The sequence below is a fragment of the Megalops cyprinoides genome, chromosome 1 (assembly GCF_013368585.1).
Source record: "Megalops cyprinoides isolate fMegCyp1 chromosome 1, fMegCyp1.pri, whole genome shotgun sequence".
NCBI classification, from domain to species: domain Eukaryota; kingdom Metazoa; phylum Chordata; class Actinopteri; order Elopiformes; family Megalopidae; genus Megalops; species Megalops cyprinoides.
In genome coordinates, this window is record NC_050583.1 from 36,098,646 (window position 1) to 36,120,648 (window position 22,003).

Consider the following 22,003-nt stretch of genomic DNA (forward strand, 5'->3'; position numbering starts at 1 on the left):
GAGCGAGAGAGAGAGATTCTTCATTAGTGCCCTACAAGACATCGATCCTGACCCTGCCCAGTCCCAAGGGTGTGAGTGAGAAACAGACAGCGGAGAGAAGAGCAGATAAGAGCTAGATAAACATTTCGCGGATAAAAGTATTTGAACCCATTAACGACACAGAACCGATCCATTCAAGTAAAATGACTCAGATATAATCATATTTCTGAAATTAGTTCCAATACAGTAGGCTACATGTTAGGCTACTTGAGTGGGCAGTTCTGTGCATAACAGTGTTGGTATTTACTCGTATAAGGAGATATAAAGGACCATATTTGATGAGAGTCGAACTGAGCTGGTGCGCTGGGTCAAGAATGGTTTACAAGATGCTGTGTTTAACCGGGTCCGTGGTAATGTTCATTTCTGTGGGACTCTCCTCTCCTGTTCCAGACCAATACTCCCGGGGTGTGGTGAGTATCCTTTTCCAGCTATCTGTGTAGTTGTAATTATTATAATAAGTAACGTTATCGCCGAAACGTGACAATATATTGCCACTATCTGTGTTGTGCTGACAGAAACCTAAACTCAATTTAAAAAATTTAAAAGGTGAACTAAATTAAAGTTGGGTAACTGGGTAACTGGGTAACTAATTAGAGGTGCAGGAAAAGGAGTACGGCTTAAGCAACGAAGGAATCGTAATTATGTGTAGGTACAAAGTTTTAGAATGACAGGTAGGTGCCTAAATTTGCAGAAGTCCTCTCAGTAAAATGGTCTTTTACATTTCCATACCATTATCTGTGGTTCTGATAGGAGATCTCCAATCGCTACGAAAGGAATAGCAACATCATTGAAGCTATCTGCTACATGTACCTTAATTCACAGATGTGTTACCATTGCATTTGGTGTGAATAAAAGACAAAGTATATATTTTTAATTACCGTGTGTTAACTTATTAAATCTGAATCAGATCATAATGTCATATATTTCCCTTATACATACAGTTTCAAAAGCATTACTTCGTTAAATTCGTTTGCGTAATGTGTCTTGTGTGTTGTGTCAGATCGGAAGTGAGAGCATATGCGTGTCATGCTCATTTCCTCGCATCATGTGTAGTTTCATGTAGAAAAAAAATCCCCCCCCCCCCCCCCCAAAAAAAAAAAAAACAAAAAAACAAAAAAAACAGAAAGACCTTCTAATTATTTATTAATCGAAATGTGGGATTTTTGAACCGAAATGAACACACACATAGGGGGCGTTATCGTCTTGGAATTTGGGAACATCTTTAGGAAACAATCTAATGCACCATTACATTATATTACATTCATAGGCGGTTTTACCATAAGGCATAGGTAGGCAACTGCTTGGGGCCTCGTCTGCCAAAGGGCCTCGTGAATTTGTGTTTCCTTTTTTTAAAAAAATTATAAAACATTTTTTCTTTCTTGTCACTCCAAACGAATGATAACGTGTAATAGATAAAAAATAAATCTGTCTACATGTAAATGTGGGCCTATCCAATTAAATATTTATATTTGAAAATACAGTTTTTATACATTTATTATCACCCACATTTCACATTTAATGGACTGTTCCACCGTGACCTTCCACCTTTGCATTTGTGCCAAATCAAATGACGTAGCAATTCGAGTTACCGTCAGAGACAGTCACTATCTTTGTGAAGGGATGAAGCGTTTTCAAAGTGGATTTCAGAAGAGAAAGAGAAGGAAGATGACCAGTTTAAGGAAAGTTTGCCTAAACTGACGAAATTCTTAACAGCCAGAGACCCCACGACGGAGGAGCGACAGGTGTAATGTTAGTTGAAGAAGCTGAGCTAGCTAACGTTAGCAGCCTTACTGCTGCCTCAGCCTGTTGTGCACCCACCGCACCTACAACTTCTAGCGTTAGTGCCTCTGCTGGTTGCGGTGAACCAGCTACAGTGTGGGAGGACACCGACAGACAGCAGCAGTCCACCACAAACCAGACACCCGCTCGGACCGCTCCAGCTCAGCATCCAGCAGCAGCAATTGCACCACCGCCTTCACAGAGCGACCTGAGCAGCACCAGCAAGAACAGCAAAACTGTGAGTGAGACTGCCATCATTGGTGAAGACCCCACATTGTGGCCAGATAAATTGACAAATAAGGAGAGAATTGAAATTGTAAAAAAAAAGGCCCCATACAAATCTGCTGCTCTCTCTGTGTCGCCTCCCACACTGTAGCTGGTGCACTTGAAGGCACCCAGGGAGTCTGTTGTACCAATCTTAGCAAGAAGCTCATTCCACCAGTGTGAAGCCAGTACTGAGAAGAGAAGGGTCCCTTGTATTCCATTAGGTAGCATAGCGCAGTGTTCTTACTGGCTTGTAGCCCTTGATCATGTCTTATATGTATCGGGGCCTGATCCATTCAGCCCCTTAAAGGTTAGTAACAAGGTCTTGAACTTGAACCTCGCTGCGACCGGTAGCCAGTGGAGGGACTCAAAGAGAGGTGTCATGTGGGCCTGGTCGGGTAGGTTGGGTAGGTCAATCGGGCTGCTGCGTTCTGGATGAGCTGCAGCAGTCGGATGGCGTATGCCAGGAGGCCAGCAAGCAGGGAGTTGCAGTAGTCCAGACGTGACAGGATAAGAGCCTTGGATGCACCTGGTTACCTTAAATGACTTTCTATTCCTTGGCAGTAATTGTACCATGCAGACTTATAATCAGAATCAATAGACCTCGTTCATCAAATTGTTTGTAGAAATGATCATGTTTTGTTCTTGGAAAAAAGAATCCTCGTTCGTATAATGATAAATTCCGACTGTTCTTAAATTAGATGCTTGTGTGTGTTATGTGTAAGTAGCACAAGTAAACACCCCGAAAATCACACCTAATTCTGACATTCTGACTTCGAGTCGTGGGTATAGCTGATGCTGCAGAAAGCAAAAAAAAAGGAAGATATTTTCTCTGATTCATAGACGTAGACAATCCTGATGGTGGTGGATACCAGAAAAAAAAAAAAAACGTATTTCGTAGTCTGAACAGTGGAGCATCAAGAGCATTGGTTAATCACTTCTCAAAATAAGCACGACTTTTAAAGGACTCCAATACCTAAATCAATTTTAGATAAAAATGTCCTTATATTGTCTTGTCTAACAACGAAATTTGTATCTGACACACAAAACATATGTGGGAAAAGATTTTATAGATGTTAAATGGAGGTAAAATGGCTACAAACAATTCATAGGCCGGCCTTGACTCAAAGACTCTAATCAATTCTATGTGAGTCTGAATCACAACCCTGTTTTCCGTAACGAGGGTCTTATCGTTTCCGTTCATCTGGTGGTGATTGAATGTCTTGTTTCATGGCCATGTTGTGGAGAGCACAGTAGACTGTCATCATCTTGCACACTCTCTCTACTGTGTACAAAATCATGCTGTGTCCAAACACATCCACAAGCATTTGAGCACATGTTGTTGTATGTATGTTGTATATTTAGTGTGTTGTATACAACCCACCGTGGTCTACAGTTTCACCAGCAGTGTCATCAGCTAGCATTTCAGAACATTACTCTGTCAGAGAGAATAGCACTGATAAATGTCACTTGAGGAAAACATTCGCAAATTTGCACTTCACCCTCTGCACTTCGGTACTGAACCTTATTTCTTTTTACTGTAGTAAGCATTCAGTGTTTTCTCAAAGGCGTGGGGTCACATTCTTTTAAGCACATTAAATACTTTTGAGCACATAACCTTCATCACCTACAGTACAGATAGATTCACAATTATAATTTAGTAAGTAAGTTATTTACAATATAAGTCTCCTGATTAGAGAAGACTGGGTATGGCTGTAACACTTTTTGCTTCAGCACCTGTAACTCACTGAATTTTTGAGCTAGAGTTCTCAAACTTTTATACAAAGTACCAACATTTGTTTACTACAAATGGCACCAATTCAAACCTTTGCAAGAATTTCACAGACCTCGTGAGTTGATGTAAAATACATGGTGTTCCTTTGTTACAACCTACCCCACTACTGGGTAGGTTGTAACCAGGGGTTAAATTGGGCCGGGGCTGTCTGGGGCTCAACCCCGGCACATCTACGCTCTTCTACGTCATCAGCCGACACTCAGCTTCGCACATCTTCAACAATGTATATTGTTACACTTTTCTTGTTATTAATAATTCAAACTAATGACTAAAACATGTTTCATTCGTACGAATCAGGATGCGGTGCTGCAGGGCCGCATCACACCACTCTGTCATGGTTTATTTCCATAGAATTGCACCACCAGTCGTGGTTTATTCCTTACTTAGAAAGTGTCTGGTTATAGATCCATGGTGTGAATAGTGTCAAGGAATGTTAGCTGACGTAGTTTGCTAGAGATTATTGGCTAATGTTAGCTTTCTGAGCTAGTCTGCTTGCACAGTTGCCAGCTAAAGAGCTAGCTGATGCACTTTATTATTTTAGTTAAAGTAGTCGCAATGTTTCTTATTCTGATAGAATGGGGCTTTATGGTATATTTACAGTACATTTATGGACAGTGAATTGAAGCATTGGAACAAACCCTGACTCATTGGAAATTGTGTTAAAGTGTTAAAAACACCATTCCTATATTTGATACAGATACACAGGAGAGTGCACTTGTTAAATTTTATTTACAGTTTGTCAAATGATATCAATCAGATTTTTTAGTCCATGCGCACACACATGTGCGCCCATGGCAACCCTGAAACCATATAGCCCCACCACATAACAAATCCCAATTACCCCCTGGTTGTAACACATGCAAGTTAGTAAGTTGTAACAATTAGACAAAAGAAGTGAAAACAGAGGCCACACCATGTGATATGCTTCAAAAAGAGGTTTATTGAAATAAAAGAACAATCCAGAACAATGTCTCTCTCTCTGTGACTGACCATAACTCAAATCCACTTTCTGTTTGACTCAGGTGTGTGTGTGTGTGTGTGTGTGTGTATAAATTAGTCTACTAGAACAAACTTCCTTAACGGTATGTATGCTTAATGAACACTCCACTACAATGTACCTGTGCAAAGAACATAAGTCTAATAAAAAACAATGTCAATGTGTGTGTGTGTGTCTTTGTGTGTGTGTATGTGTCTATGTTTGTATATTCTTAATCAGAGTCACAATGGTGACAAATGAATGTTGGTAATCCTGGAGTGCAGGCTTAGTGGGCCCAGGGACATTTTATCCACACTTCCTTTGGTTTCAAGTTGCCAAATGGCTCCATACAGACAACACAAAAGTTTTCGTAGTCTGAGGTCTCAGAATCCTCAGCGTTGGCTTTCAACATTTTCTTGGCGGGCTTTCTCCTTTTTCTTTTGCTTTCCTTTATTCTTTCCTAAGATACTCTTTCTTCCATTGTTGCTTCCTCTCCTCTGTTCTTCTTCCATCAATGCTTGCTTCACTGGTGTATCAGTGAGTATTTCAGACTGCCTCTTCTTCCTGGTCCTGTCAGTTGTTTTCCTTGGCCCTGCTTTTGGAAACAGCCGTATAGCCGAAGGACGGAACACCTGACCTGGTTCAGGTAGCACAATCCCCTTTTCTTTGCAGAAGTCGATAGCTTTCACAGATATATGTGAACAGTGGTTATCCAGCAAAAGCAAAACCTTCTTCTCTGGGCTGACCTCTGTGTGTTTTGCAAAGTGATCAAGGAATAAGAGGAAGTCTTCCTCTTGCATCCATCCTGAGGCATTACTGCTTCCGGCACTCCCTGTTGGCCCACTCTGAATAAAGTATTCCTTGTAACGTTTACGAGGGATTACAAATAAGGATGAATTGCATTTCCCAGCGTTTGCACAGCGCATGCTACTGACTCGAGCACACCTCTCTCACCCGATGTCATCGCACCCACCTGCTTGACTCCACGACGTGCAACAACATGGTCTGGTGACTGGACTGTTGTTACACCAGTTTCGCCTACATTCCATATGTCGCTCCTGTCAAAGTTGTATCTCTCAATGACCTGTCCAAGGCTGTTGAAAAAAACGTTCCACATTTGTGCATTTAAAACTTGTTGCCCATGTAAGGCTGGCTGCCTCTGGACTCCTCATTGACAGGCTGAGGTCCTGCTTCATAAAGAATGTGAACCAGTCAGGCCCTGCCATCTGCTTCTCATCCCATGTTTGTGGGTGTTTGATGTTATATATTACTGTCAGTTGATATGCAAACTTTCTGACTTAAAAGAAAGTGGAATAGAAAACCTAATTACATAGACACAAAAGGTTTTTCAATTTGTCTGGCACCTACGCTAGTATTCAATTCTACTCTGGTAACCTGTCATATGCTTACCTCACGTGGAGTCAGTCCATAATACAGGTCTGCTCCCTGAGTCAAATAGTCAGACAACACTTCCTCCTGCACCTAAGAGAAAACTTTCTTGCTGCTCCAGTAACCTACACTGGGAAGATCACTGGACCCCTGGTCTCTCAGCTTCTGCAGTGATTTGCAGTATCTGCTCAGTGTTACATGGCACATCCCATGTGCCTTCACAGCTGATCTGACTGACTTGCCCTTCTTTGTGACCTCATCAGGTGCTATTTTTAAAACATTGGCAGACACACCTCTGTCAGTCTTTCTTTTCCACTGCCTAGGCATTCTGTAAAATGATTAAAATCAAGAAAGTGTTCTTAGTTGTATGTAAGGGGATGGTTGTAACACTTTTTAAAGATGTGTTACAACCCACTCCACCCCTGTCAGCCATTGTTTAGCTTGCTGTATTAGCATAGTGGTTTGAAATTAGCAGGGGAAAAATGCATGACATTTTGCCTGAGAAACTACAATTTAATCTAAGTACTAAACAAAATATAGCCTTGGTCAAAAAATTTACTTTCTTACCTCAAAATCCGTTTTTTTCTCTATAGAATCTGAATGCGCCTGTTTCCAGCCTTGACAACCACCATGTGGGATCAGGGAGGAAGTGGGTAAACACTGAAATGATCATATGACTCCTATCTTATCCCTGATTGGTGGAATTGGTGGTGTTACAACTCTCCCCATGTTACAGCCATACCCAGTCTCCCCTACATTAGTTGCTTAGCATATGTTTTGCAGCTAACTGACCAGCTAGCTGGTAAGTTGCTACGCATGGCCACCAGCAACATTTAATACTCCCACAAATGGAATTCATTTTTTTTTTCTGTGAAATTTTATGCTTGTAATCATCCCATATCATCTCATGTGACTAAATACATTTCTGGACGTGCTCAAATAGCTAGTTATTTGTCATTTGTTTTGCGTTAGAGTGTACAATATAAAATGCTACACTGCTGCAAAATACCTTATTGATTGATTGTTTGATTCACTTACATTATTTAGTGTGTGTGAAACCATAAACCTTCTGAGTTAAAGTTAAAATATCAACCTCTACATGTAGTTCACCCTCTTGATAGATGACACCCTCTCTGTTTTCATAATCTAGTTTGGATAACAGTGTGGTGTAGTGGTAAGGAGCAGGACTTGTAACTGAAAGGTCACTGGTTTGATTCCCCTCTGGGGGACCGCTGTTGCAACTTTGGGCAAGGTATTTAACGCACAATTACCACAATAAATATCCAGCTATATAAATAGATACATTTGTAACCTACTATATAAGTTGCTCTAGATAAGACTGTCTGCTAATTGACAATAATGTAACATCCTTATTACACTCTCATTTGTTTTCATGTGTTTTTATTCTCTGTTATAATACATTTATGCTACATGCTTGTCAAAAACATCTTATGAAACTGGCCCCAATGACCACTATGAGAGCTCTGAAGTTGTCAAACTAAAGGATATGATCACTTACACAGCGCAAAGTGAATGAGTACCTGTGATGCATTTGAAGTTCAAAAATAAAGTAACCTGATTGGGTCTCCGGCCAGCGGTTCAGTGGAGTGAGGTTATGTGCCAACTTACCAAACAGTCATGCTTCAAAATGAATGGCAGGAAACGGCTCTGATCTGCATCTGCTCATTTGCAGCTCACATCAGACCAGGCGGATTTCTGTAGCCATCCATGTTGTCACTACATAACCCTGTCTCTACAGGCCTGACTGTAGGTTTGCAGTTTATGCCACAGTATGTCACTTTGTATTAACTCAGAGAAATTGATATGGAATGGTTTGGAAGGCCTGCCGTGGAAAAACTCATTTTTGCAAATCATAATCTTGAATATACTGTGAATCTCAAGACATTATTCAAAGTCACAACTGGCTGTCTCCCCAAGATTGTAATTCATCACTTGTGATGGTTCTTCTCACTGGGAAACAAGAGAGACTAATATCTTGTTATCCCATATTACCAATGACATGACTTGCGACACAAGTTATTTCCCCATCTTTAAAGGACCTGCATCAGTAAACATGGTTTTGAAATCAGGTACTTCCACAAAAACTGTTGAATGTTCTCTCACCTTTATAGCTCATTGCTTGGTTTCAAATGGCTCGTCTGCCTCACTCTACCAGACAGGAATTATAATTGCTCACACACATTTTACATTCCATTAAAAATCTTCCTGTATGGCTCCAGTTTCATTTCACTCCTAGATTGAGCTGAAAGGAATCGTTGCCCTCTCCATTTCCTGTTGTCTACTGACTTCCAGTGTTTCCCATCTTCTCAGGATTGGCTGAGCCGGTATGGGTACTTGTCCCCTCCAGACTCGCGCACAGGGAAACTTCAGACAAGGGAGGGCATCGAGAAAGCACTTCGACAAATGCAGAGATTTGGAGGGCTGAAAGAAACAGGGATATTGGGTAACTAGCTCATAATCTCCACATATCTTTGTGCATCTTGTTCTTTCAATCAGTATTATTTCTGTCTTCCTAGCTGTTCTGACACAAGAAAGGTAAAGATCTGGGTCAAGAGAGGAATTTTTTATTTATTAATTGACAATACACCCCATATGTGCAAATGAACAATAATGTAACATAACAGTAACTCACAAAATAGCGCATTCCATTATACAGTGATTTCCAGATAGACTACAAAGTAGTGTCATGTGTATGCTTCCTTTTTTGCAATAGAATGTAAGTGCCTATTCCCCACTGCATCTCTCTTTCTCAGATGAAGCAACCCTTGCTCTGATGTCGACCCCTCGCTGTTCTCTCCCTGACATCGTGGGACCGGAAGACATGCTTAAAAGGAGGAGGAAGAAGAGATATGCTCTATCAGGACTGCGCTGGGACAAGACTTACATTACTTGGAGGTGTGTATACCATGAGTGTAGCACCCTCCAGTGACCAAGTTTGATTTTTCTCTTGTCTTCAAACATATGAATGTAAGAGCTCAGAATTATATTGTTTAATATCCTTAAAGGGTGGGATTGCCATAAAGCATTTCCTTTAAAACTGGGGGCCCTACACACATGACATAAATTACGTATAAGGAAGACATGTCTTGGACGTTGGCTTGATTCACATTGGACTTTGTGTTTTGTGCGCACAAATCATTTGAAGATAAAAATCACATCTTTGGGGCTGATTTTGATTTAGAGGGCAATGTTGCATGCAGTTTTAATTTGCATGCAACATTAATCAATGTACTTATGAACCTCCACTCTCCCTTTCCTTTCCCTTCTCCTCCCTTTCCCCCGTATTCAGTCTCCACAGTTTACCCTCCTCAAAGTCCGATGCACTCAGACTTGAGTTTGTGGAACCAATTCTGGCGCAAGCTTTTAAAGTATGGAGTGATGTCACCCCACTGCACTTCCATCTTATCCATGGAGGAGGCACAGAAGGGGGAGGAGACATCAGGGTGTCCTTTTCTCAGTCTTTTCATGATGATGGGTACCCCTTTGATGGCAAAGGAGGGACCCTTGCCCATGCATTCTTCCCTGGCAGTGCTGATATTTCAGGAGACACACATTTTGATGATGAAGAAATCTGGAGCTATGGAGGTATAGAGTGGGAGCGAGAATGACACTGCTGTTAACTAACATCTCAGAACTTGTCCAATATTTGAATGATAACAACACATTTTTGTCACACAAATACATAGTAAATCTGGCCATAATCCTAGTCCCCAAGACAGAGGTATGCACATTTGACACTTTGGCTAAATGATACCGGAGAGGTAAATGCTTACTGATGGCTGATGATTGACTGATAGGTGAATGGGTATGAATTAATCAGCACCACTCTTCTCTTTTAGATGACAGTGACGGCACAGACCTCTTCACAGTAGCTGTCCATGAGTTTGGCCATGCCCTAGGCCTCTCTCATTCCTCTTCTGACCCCTCCATCATGCGGCCCTATTACCAAGGTGCAGTAGGGAACATGCAAACCTACAACCTTCCCACAGATGACAGACTGGGCATCCAGACACTGTATGGTGAGAGGACATTCCCCATCTCTGTTTTTGCTTTTAAGTCTTTATGGCTTTTTCTTTTTCTTCCCTGAAATGTCTTTCCTTGAGTTCTTTCCAGTCACATTTCTCAAATCAGTGGATATTGGCTTTCTTCATCTCTCCCAGGTACAAAAGAAGGCTCAGTCACACCTCAGCCAGGTGGTCCCACGACTCGTCATCCATACCTGCCCAGTCCCCCTCCTCCCAGACCAACACGACAGTAAGTATAATATTAATAATGTTAATAATAATGATAATAATAATAATCAAAGGCTTGGAACCAGAGAGGTGACATTTGACCTATTTTACAGGACAGCTAAAACAAAATTTGATTAGCTGTCTTTATTAACTTCTAACCACAACAGCTGAACCACATATATATTCAGGAAAAGAATGTTAACAGAATAAAAAAAATAGATTAAAAACATTTACAAAAATTTAAACATTAAAAATGTGAACAAAAACATCACATATGCCTTTTTTGCACCTGATCTTTCTACCCACTCTTGTGTAAATCAAAGGTGTGAGTGATGTCCAATAAGGAAATGCATTAATGGGAATGAATTGCTTGCAATTGCTTGTTTTCAGAGTTTTGCTTGTTCTAAGTGTCACTTAGAAAACATTATTAACACATTTGAAAAAAAGAACAACATTTGGTTTTCACAAATACATTTTCAACCATCCAGTGTGACTCATTGATGCAGGCATCTCTAAATATTCAATGTAAAATACACTCTTTTTATCAATTAATTAACTAATTACCTACTTCTAATTTTTCATAAAAAGCATTTGAAACACTTGCACATTGAATCCAAACTTTAAAAAGTATAATTGATATCAGAGAACACTGCATTACTTCATCCCATCTATCCTTTTCAATTTGGCCATCACATTCAAATAATCATATTGATATTTTGTCAATATTCCAATATTATCTTCTAAAGCACAGAATATTCCATCTTATCTATGTAAATTTCACACAAAGTTCCAACAGATATAACATATTTCATCAATGAATAATTACCCACATTTGATCCAGTTAAAAACAACAAAGGGCACAAAAGTGCACTGAGGCCCTTCTGGCTCCAAACCATGTTCTGAAGAATAATTTATTTCAGCTCATACAGTTATGTTCTGTCGCATTGGTCATGGGTTTACATTTATAGTTTTACAACTGGACAGATCGCACTGAAAGCTTTCATTTGATAAATATAACAATGTTGTGTATGTTTGTTATAATTGTATTTTAGAGCTAAACGATCTTGTAAAACAGTTTCCTTGCAATATGAGAGTCGCTGTTCTGTATGTATGAGAGAGGAGTGAATTATGATAATGGAGTATGTGTTTGTGTTGAATTCAAAGCCTTCATTATTTGCTATCAATATTGCTGGTATACTCATGCTCCTGACTGTATGTTCCCGTTGGAACACAAAACTAATGACAATACCAATGAGAGTGTTCAAGGCAGTGCAAATGCATCAATATCTCAAATTTCTATCAGAAGGTAGTACTGTCTCAGGCTCACTGATTACTTACTAATGTCAAAACTGCTGAGTGTAATGGCACAGTACTTTACAGTCTTCTCACTGCTTTCGTGTGTCTGTCTCTCACCCCATCTTTTCCCGTCTCTCAGCCCAGACCGCTCTCTTCCAAGTCGCTGTGAAGGAGGCTTTGATGCAGTGGCCAATATCAGAGGAGAGGTCTTCTTTTTCAAGGGTAGGAAAACACAATACCAAACTGAAATCTAATATTACAATATTGACCACAATACAGTATTCAGAGGAACAGTCCTGCTAGCATCAGAGGAAGGTAAAGCTCAGCTTCACTCATGTTATACTATAATGTCAAAGTGAAGACTCTTTTTTCCTCATGTTTCAGGTCCATATTTCTGGCGGATCCAACGGTCAGGTTCACTGGTTTCTCTTTCCCCTGCTTTGATTCGGAACTTCTGGATTGGGCTCCCTCCTGGAACAAAAAAAATTGATGCTGTGTATGAGAGAAAAAGTGACAGCCACATTATCTTCTTTATTGGTATGAGTGACTTAAAGAGAGTCTCAACAATGAATATATGATTAATAGCTCTGTTAGTGTTCTGTGCAATATGACTGTGTATGTGCACTTTATCTCTTTACTTACATTTTTCTCCCTATTCCTCCACCTGAACAGGAAATCAATATTGGGTCTTTAAGGACACAAAATCTCTCCCTGGATACCCTCGTCCACTGTCTGAATGGGGAATGCGCATGAGGGATGGGCAAGAGACACAGAGAGTGGAGGCAGCATTTGTATGGGCGCACAACGGGAAGACCTACTTGTTCAGTGGAAAGGAGTTTTGGAGGTTTGATGAAGGAGAAAGAGAGTCAGAGAGAAAACTGGAGAGGGACTACCCAAAAGATGCAACCCTCTGGGGCGGGGTACCCCCTGACCCTGATGACATCATCAGCTGGGAAAGCGGTGAGAAATGAGAGAGACCACATCAACATTATAGAGAGAAATTATTGGGACAGGTGGAAGGAAAGTATTTACAGTGCATAGCCACCTGCCACTGTGTCTTAAACTGTTATCACATAAACAATGTTAGAGATGTAAGTGGTTCACATGTTCTCTGTGTTTGTAACCTTTATCTAATATAGAAAGAGACTTCATTTTTAAACTTGAAATTCTATGTAAGGCAACTAATTTTTCTCATGCCAGTGAGGCTATTTAGAATTTCATGCAGAGGAAGAGACAGCAAGGGTGTAAATGAGAGCAAAGAAAAACTATTCATATACATACTTCACTTTAACTGTCATGCTCTATTTCCCATCATGCTTTCCTCTGTTCCAAAACTTGTCTTGCTTTTCTACCCCACTATCTATCTGTCTACATCCCTCTGTCCTTTACCTCTCAGGTGATGCTTACTTCTTCAAGGGGAACTCCTATTGGGTGCTGAAAAGAGGAGGAATGGAGCAAGACACGGTAATTCCCAAATCCGTTGCAATTGACTGGATGAGATGTGCTCCACCGCTGATTCCCACTGTTTCCCCAGAGAAGCCTCATCTTGGGGGTGGAGATTGCAGCTGTGCTATGAACAGGGCTATCAGAATTAAGACCTCCAGTTGGGAGGTCATACTTTCCATTACTTTAATTTTTTTTGTCCTTTCCAATGATTAAGTAATTCTATGATTTTGTCCACTTATATTGCTTTTTCTTTCTTTTTTCACCACGCCACATGTACATGACCATTAGTGACACCTATAAATAGGAAAAAGCAGGATCCTGTAGCTATAGATGAGAGGTTTGTCTACAGAGACTATCCACAACCCTGTAGATTAACAGTGACATCAGTTACATCATTAAGCTTATATTGCAGACCTACTGCTTTTGCCATCATTGGATTGTGGAGCCCGTCAATCACTACCGGATGCCATTGATTGTGATCTGAATTTTTAAATCTCATAAGGCTTTCACGGTTTCAATTTGAATCTTTGTGAGCCAACTGAAATCCATGGGCCTATCATGGAAAATCGCACTGAAAAATCATCTTGGAAAAATTTGGCACTATGTCTTTGTCTTCATCAGCGAAACCAAGGTCTACTGAGGGGCTCGGGAAGATACACACATTATGCAATTTAGTGTGTCACACTGCATGGCCATGTCAGAGTGGCAGCAAGAGCATTTATACATATGCACTTTCACTGTGTCTGCCTTTGAAATAGGAAAAAGGATTCAACAGGCCTATAAATTTAAATGACTGTATACTGTTACTAAAGGGTCAAGCTGAAAAGACAAATTTTTCTGATGATATATCAATTTTATTTTGTGACAATTGATTATGTAATTTGTATTTTACTAAGTATTACTAAATGAACATTCCTTTCTGGTACACCTAAGTTCCAAGTGTCCACCAACAAGGTATTAGAACAAAAATGGTGGACCAGATATAACAAACAGAGACACACGTACCTATACTTACCATATGCATCCAAAATCATACCATCATATCATAATTGCAATATTAATTGTAAAATTTATAAGTAAATATCAAACCTCCAAAGTTATAGGTCACATTATGAAGTAAATCAATGTACTGGAGAATTCTTGTATTATCATGCTGTCTTGCCAAAATGAAATGTTCTATAATAGACCAATGAAGTAGGTAAGTTATTTGCAAAATAAAAAACATAAGTACACCCATTCCTGCCAGGGTACCAGCTGATTCTAGCTCTCGCTTCCCTCAGTTACTCTCCTCCAGTGGGAGGATGGCAGTCGTCACTCACAGACAGGTCAGTTGGGACTTAAAGAACAAGTTAACTTTTATCACCTTATCTCATGCTTGTGACACAGCAACACAATGCATTGGGATTGCGCAACAGCACCATCACCAAGCAGTTCTAGAAAAAATAGTTTGAAGCAAAAGATAAGCACTATTATAATTGTATTACTTTAAATCAGGTGTCTGGGGTAACACAGCTAGCTAGGTTTCTGACTACCATCTTTCCTCATGAAGAAGAGATAGAAGACAGTGGAAGAGGGGGAAAAGGGGGGCTGATGTTACATATCATGACAGTTTAATAGTAAAATGGTTACCATTATTACAATTTTATACATTAGAACATTTTGCAAATTGACTAGTTATCCATGAAATTTTTTTAAACACATACCATGTTAAATGCATGCATGTTAAATGCCACCATTACAAATGTCCTGTATGTTGTTATAGATTTAGACTTTTCATGGAGTTCCTGACAGGGTTACATTTTGTGCACCAGTATGCATCAATTCTTGAAATGTAACGTCAGTTGATTTGCAACATTAAGGTCTAAAAATTTTGCCTGAAACACTAAACAGCCTCCCAACAACTTGAGGAAATGATGGTATGGCCAGATAGAGATGGCTTGGTCTAGTGTGAACTCCTTCCCTTCCCTTGCCAAATAGTTAATGGATCAGAATCCTGTAGAACTCATGGCTGGCTTCAATATGTTTAAACTTCAACAGAGGTATTTTTGGAGGCCACACTCCTGCATCTTCCACTTGAGCAGGCAGTCACATATTTTATACATATTCCTGAGAAGGTGTTAATTATGCATTATGGGAGGACATATCTGGAAGAAGCAAATTGTGATTGAAGCCACTAACTAATCCCAAATGTATTATGTTAGACAAGAACTACTCTATATGGTCTATATGGTACTCATTCCGGCAGCCCACTTCTGTTCTCTCAATTTAAATTCCCCTAACTGAAGCACATAGGTAGATAGCACAAATACCTACATACGTTAATTTCGTCCATTGAAGACCAGTTTTGTAACAAGGAAAGTAAGTATTTGACATAAATCCCAATTTCCACAAATGTTTCTGTGTTCAAAACTCAAGCAGGGGTCCAGAGAGATTTTTCTTCAGTCAAGTACTGAATTTTCTTCAGAAAATACTAACAAAAAACATGTTTTTTCAATGTTTATTTGATGTGTATTCTTTTAAAAGCAATCTTCATCCACCATTTTAAAGGAACTCCATTTATGTTTACATTTACATTTACATTTATAACTACAGAATGTTTCATTATTTCACAAGGCCCTGTACAACGGCCCTGTAAGAGCGAAAATGTGGCAGCCCGTGCATGAGAAATCTCTATCATCTGAGCCAATCCCTCAGTGGGCAATGTGGACAATGTGGCCAGAAGTGTTTTCAGTTTGGCAAACAGTTCCTTGTGAAAGAGGGGAGTGGGGGTTAAAAGCCGGGTACCAGGTATTGTTTTTTGTATGCTTTGCATGGGGAAGTGCCATTTTTTTTCATGATAAAAAAAACCTGTTTTATATGTAATTTGTTTTTCTGAAATGTTTTTCAGAAACTTTTTTGACACGTGTTTTGAAAAGAATCCACAGGGAACATGGTTAAATGTTTGTATCATTTCTGATTAACAAGAGGCAAATGGACTGCATTTATATAGCGCTTTTCTACTCATTTGAGTACTCAAAGCACTTTACAGTTATATGCCTCACATCTACCTACCAGTGGCAGAGGCTGCTATACAGGCTTACCAACTGGCCACTGGGAGCTGTTGGGGGTTCAGTGTCTTGCTCAAGGACACTTTGACACTCTGCCAGGATGAGCCAGATTCGAACCAGGGACCTTCTAGTCCCTAGTCGACTGCTCTATCTCCTGAGCCACTGTCGCCCCTGAGGCAAGTCTTTCTTTTTTGCAAACTGAATTAAACACAACATACAGTTAAAGGTGATAGATATGTACCTTTGTCATAAGGCATGCAGCTAATTTGTCAAATTCAGAAAAAACAGCGATGTGAAGGAGAGCCTTCACCACAAATGATTGACACAATTAACAAGTCCTATTGGGGTGGTGGTGAAGGCTGTCCTTCACAATGGAAACTAAGCAATTCAAAAGTTATGAGCTCATTATTTGCTCTATGCTTGGCCTTTGTATGTCTTTTGCCAGTTTGTGTCATGCAATTGTAAAAATGGCATGTAGAGAATGCAGCCCTGTCAGCTATAGCATGACTGTATTGATAACTGGCATACTGTATTATTAGTTTAACTTCAAAAAGGGAAGCCCCTGTTCTGGGCTAGGTTGTCCCGTTCCAGTCTAGGAGGAACAAGAGATGTCTGGGCTTAATTCTAGCAGTCCTAAATCTTCTAATTGAACTAAACAGTACTGCAGTGTAATCTCATCCCTTGTGCTCTTTAGAAACTGGGCTTACTGAGAGGGTTTCCACATCGCAAACCGTACATCTTGATTTGAAGTATTCTAAGGAAACCAAAAGCCAAATAAATATAGACATTAGAAGCTGCATAATGCAAAGACAATTAATATTGCTATGTTCAGTTTTACACATTCATGTTTTTCTTTGTGTAACTATACAATAAAAATGCCATTGCTTCCTTGCTTGTGTTATATGACTAAATTGTATTTCAACATTTACATTAACATCAACTAATTTCTGGGATCTTTCAATTGCTTATAACCTTGCATTTTTATATACAATATAAAGATGTAAGTATCTGCTTAGCTTAATTTTGTAACATTTATAATCTTCTGAAATTTGATTTCTGATATTTTTTCTTAATACATTTGGACAAAATGGAAATTAATATATTTATTTAGGAAGTTTAAATAATTACAAAACTGGTGTACAAAAACTGTAATGATGATATTGGTAATGCAATGCAATACCTAGCCTAGAAGATTCTCTCATATGAACAGCTGGGCTCTTAGCACAACACAATCCAACATGTCAAAATCTACAGTCCATTTCACATAATTTTCCTAATAAAAGTTTTATTATTTCTAACTTGTGCAGCTGTCATTGTTTTATATGGCCCCTAATCTAAATAAGACATGTATAAGAGGCATCTCTATATTTGTATTTAGGATAAGCAGGTTTAGACCAATCTGTCTGCTCTGGTAACATTTACAATCAAAGCATTTGTAAAGCAATGTCAAGAACAATTCATATAGTAAGTATATCTATGTATGTCAAGGTCTTCTTCCTCGCTTGTGTTCTCTGAAGTAGGAGACCTTCTGCTTGGTGTAATACATGAAAAATCTTGTGAAATTGTTCACACAGGCTAAGGAGAAACTTGGCAAAATCCAAATACAAATAATACAAACAACTCTCTCCTGTCAATCCCTTTGTTTATATGCACAGCAAGATAATGTTAAGATGACAAGCCCGAACAGTTAAACGTTGTCTGCTCAATCATGATTAAATGTTGTCATGAATGAATAGGTTTATACTGAGAAATAAAACACTATCTTGATGGCAACTGAATCAACGGTTTTGGACTATACATAACTTGTATTATGTGAAAGAATGCATACATTTGTTTTGGAGCCCGTGTCAGACCGTTGGTATTATCATTCTATGATATAGCTGGAGCAGATCAAATTTATCTAGCTAGTTTATCAGTCCTGAACAGAAGCAACAACTATTCAAAGTTTTAATGGCAAATGTAAATGCTGTCTCCTCTCTGCAACGTGTGATTTAGGGGGAAGGACCAGGCAGGCGTGGTTTGTTTCCGATTCGAACCGCACTGTAGAGAAGTGCGAGGTAGCTGGATGGAACTAAAAAAAAAAGAAAAACGCTGGAGAGACGGGTAATGAGACAGGCAGTCACGCCGAGGAGAATGACTTGACACTTAGTTGTGGCCTATGGCAAAAGTCCCTGAACCTTGTGACCACTGATAAACTATAAGAACTTCCCTCATGGATGTCCCTCCTGATGTCCTGAGGACCTGAATCGGGATATAGGACAGGTGACGTTCAGTCTCCCGGTAAAACAGCTGCAGAATGGGAGAGAGCAATCATAATGACCAATGTGATGACACATTTTATTGGCCGATTTTCACAAAAACAAAAAAACTGAATTCTTACGGAGTGACGGTGTTTTCCTAGGGGTCCGCTAACGTTATCTTGCAGGTTTCTACATCCCGGACAGCGAGTGAAGTTATTAACAACAATTCAGCTAGAAAAACAGACAAAATAGCAGGTTGTCCATACATGGTAAGTAAAAAAAGACTTCAATTAAAGTGTTGTATTTTAAAACAACTATAACATTAGTTAATTCCGATGTACTCGTTAGATAGCAAGCAAGCTTCTTAACGTAGCTAACGGTATTAGACGTCTTTGGTGCCACCCAGCTGGATAGCTTGATAGTAGCTAACGTTTACTTAAATTAAATAATTACCTTGCCTGCTAGATATCTGCAAACAAACTGGCTACGGCGACCTTAATTAGTTTTGTAGCTAATGAGCTAGCTAGCACAAGCTACTGCAGAAGCTAATTTAACGATAATAGCACAGGTATGCTTATCTGGCAGGCTAGCTGGCTAACGCTGGACGGGGTGCTGTTAGGTTTGCACATTATACATTTTATTTTCCTTGATAACCATTGACAAGCAGTGGGTGGTGTCGCTGCATCAAAAACGAGTGCAACAGTGAAGCTAAGTAGGCAGATAGCCATCAGTTCGTCAACGTACATTTTGTTTCTCGAAAGCGATAAGTTAATGAAAATGGTCTTACTCGCGTTAGTAACGTCACTGAGTGAAAAACTGTAGGTAACTAGTAGCTAGGAATTGGCGAGACAGCTGTATCTTGTGGCGTGCGTCGTAATGTGTGGATTCAATGATATAGCTGCCCTTTCCGTAGAAGTTCGAGGGTTCAGTTCAGAACTAGCTAGCTATATGCTACGTAAAGCCATCCTTTCCTCCTTTCCCCCTCACCCATTGCAGTAGTGTATGTGCCTTGTTAACATTGTAACGTTCATGTACTTGGTGAGAAGAGCTGAGGGGAACAACACTAAAACTTAAATGTAGTAACAACAGGCACAGCTTAGCAAAAATGGGGGAAGTGGAGAAATTGTGCGTGAGTCATGCAGAATGTCTTCATATGCGGTCTGTATACAGACAGACAGCCAGTGCAGTAATTCTGTGCGGCATATACACTATTCACAAAAAGTTAGGGATATTTGTCTTTCGGTTGAAATTTATGGAAAATGTACAAAGTTCACGCTACAGTGATATTATATCATGAAAGTAGGGCATTTAAGTAGAAGCATGCAATGGTGATTTCCTCATCTCAAACAATTTATTGAAACAAAAGCCCACAACAGTGGTGGGTATACCACAACAAAAAATGTCAATGTCTCAATAACTTGTCATGTGCCCTTGAGCATCAATTACAGCTTGACAACGACGTCTCATGCTGTTCACAAGTCGACTTATTATCTGCTGAGGCATGGCATCCCACTCTTCATGAAGGGCGGCCCTCAGGTCATTGAGGTTCTGGGGTACAGAGTTACGAGCCTCTACACGGCAACTCAGCTGATCGCATAGGTTTTCTATGGGATTCAGGCCTGGAGAAAGTGCAGGCCACTCCATTTGAGGTATCCCAGTCTCCAGCAGCCGTTCCCTAATGATGCGACCTTGATGAGCTGGAGCATTGTCGTCCATGAAGATGAAATTAGGCCTGTGTTGTTCATGCAGGGGCACAATGACTGGATTAATGATGTTATTCAGGTAGTATGGGCTTGTCACTGTACCATTCACAAAGTGTAGGGCAGTTCTGTATTGACTAGACACACTGTAACACCACCACCACCAAAGGCTCGTCTGGTGACAACAGTGGCTGATGCATAGCGCTCTCCTTGACGTCTCCAACATCGTTGGTGGCCATCATTTCTGCTCAACGTGAATCGACTTTCAGCAGAGAACAGCACTGAGGCCCACTGGTCCCTCGTCCAGCGTAAATGCTCCCTGGCCCATGCAAGACGATGACGCCTGTGCCTGGTGGTGTGGTCAGGTACCCTTGCAGGTCGTCTAGCACGCAGACCACGCTGATGTAAACGGTTTCGAATGGTCTGAGGTGACACTTGGGTGCCTCTCACCTCCCTTAAATGTGCCTGGAGTTGAGTGGCATTCATCATCCGGTTCCGCAGGGCACTGTTCACAATGAAGCGGTCATCAGTGTGGGATGTGGCCAAAGGACGTCCACTTCTGTGCCTATCTGTGACTCTTCCAGTCTCTCTGTATCTCTGTTGCAACCTGCTGATGACACTCTGTGACACTCTAAGCTTAGTGGCCACTTCCCTCTGAGAACATCCTGTTTGAAGCTTCGCAATGGCGCGGTACTGTTGATCAATTGTTAGGTGTTGTCTTGGTCTCATGATGTCAAAATGTGAACAGCATGATGTAGAGGACTGTTTAAATACCAATTCTAATTGAACCAGGAAATTTATTGGTCGATTCATGGATCAAACACCTGTTGTGAATTTTGCCGTTCAGCTCCTTGTTAGAGAACAGCAAGTTGTGCAAAAAGTACTGAAACATTGAACAGTTGGACATGTGCATTCAAAAGTTTAGAGAAGGTCAAATTAACTTCACCTGTAATGGTTATAGTGCATTTTAGGTTCATCCTGAAATTTCACCCGAAAGCCAAATATCCCTAACTTTTTGTGAGTAGTGTATATCATTGAAAATACAAGATAACCACTTCATTCATACGCTTCGGTCTGTGTTTTGATGCCATGAGTCCACGCATGGCAATAAAGTATTTAATGTTGTGATTTTACAAAGTTAACCTAATTTTTCTCATTTATTTCAGGGTAGGGCTGGACAAAGGAAACCCCTGTGGAGAGAAGGGTTTAGAAAAGTGAGGAAAAGGCATGCGTAGTAAGAAAGACGTTGAGAAATTGTATTCATGCTTGCACTGCAGATACAAAGGGGAGAAGAGGTGAGAAACAAATTTAGGACAAAATTTAGGACGAAGAAGAGAAGGGCTCAATTTTTGTTTCTGTTCATTTTATTTTGCCATCTCATGCCAGAGATGATATGACAGTGTATGAAGTAAATGATGAGAGAGGCAGTAAAAGACTTATAAGAATAGATCTGCATATATATATATATATATATATATATATATATATATATATATATATATATATATATATATATATATATATATACATACATCCATGTAAAAATTATATGTGAAAAATGAAAAAAAAATGGTAAGGGAATGATAATGTATTTTCACTGGAATTTAGGTGACTCAAGTGAATGGTACCATTAAGATTCTGGAAAGACAACACTGGACCTGCATATAAACATAGTGGAAAAGACAAGGCTACTGCGATAAACTGGAATTCTGGAGTAAGCACAGGGTATGAGACTGACTGTAAATAAAATGTGAAGACATTTGAGTTGAATTGGGGAGA

General features: G+C 39.9%; 1 protein-coding gene across 1 annotated transcript; it reads left to right on the forward strand.

The window, feature by feature from the left end:
- The first annotated feature begins 311 nt into the window (after positions 1-311).
- Positions 312-13,680, forward strand: LOC118789649 (matrix metalloproteinase-25-like). The gene is made up of 10 exons (XM_036546144.1): positions 312-449; positions 8,574-8,706; positions 9,017-9,158; positions 9,553-9,848; positions 10,103-10,282; positions 10,424-10,517; positions 11,931-12,013; positions 12,176-12,328; positions 12,464-12,751; positions 13,188-13,680. Exons 1-10 carry the CDS (start codon positions 318-320, stop codon positions 13,448-13,450), a joined length of 1,764 nt encoding a protein of 587 aa, XP_036402037.1. The 5' UTR covers positions 312-317; the 3' UTR covers positions 13,451-13,680.
- The last annotated feature ends 8,323 nt before the right edge of the window (positions 13,681-22,003 follow it).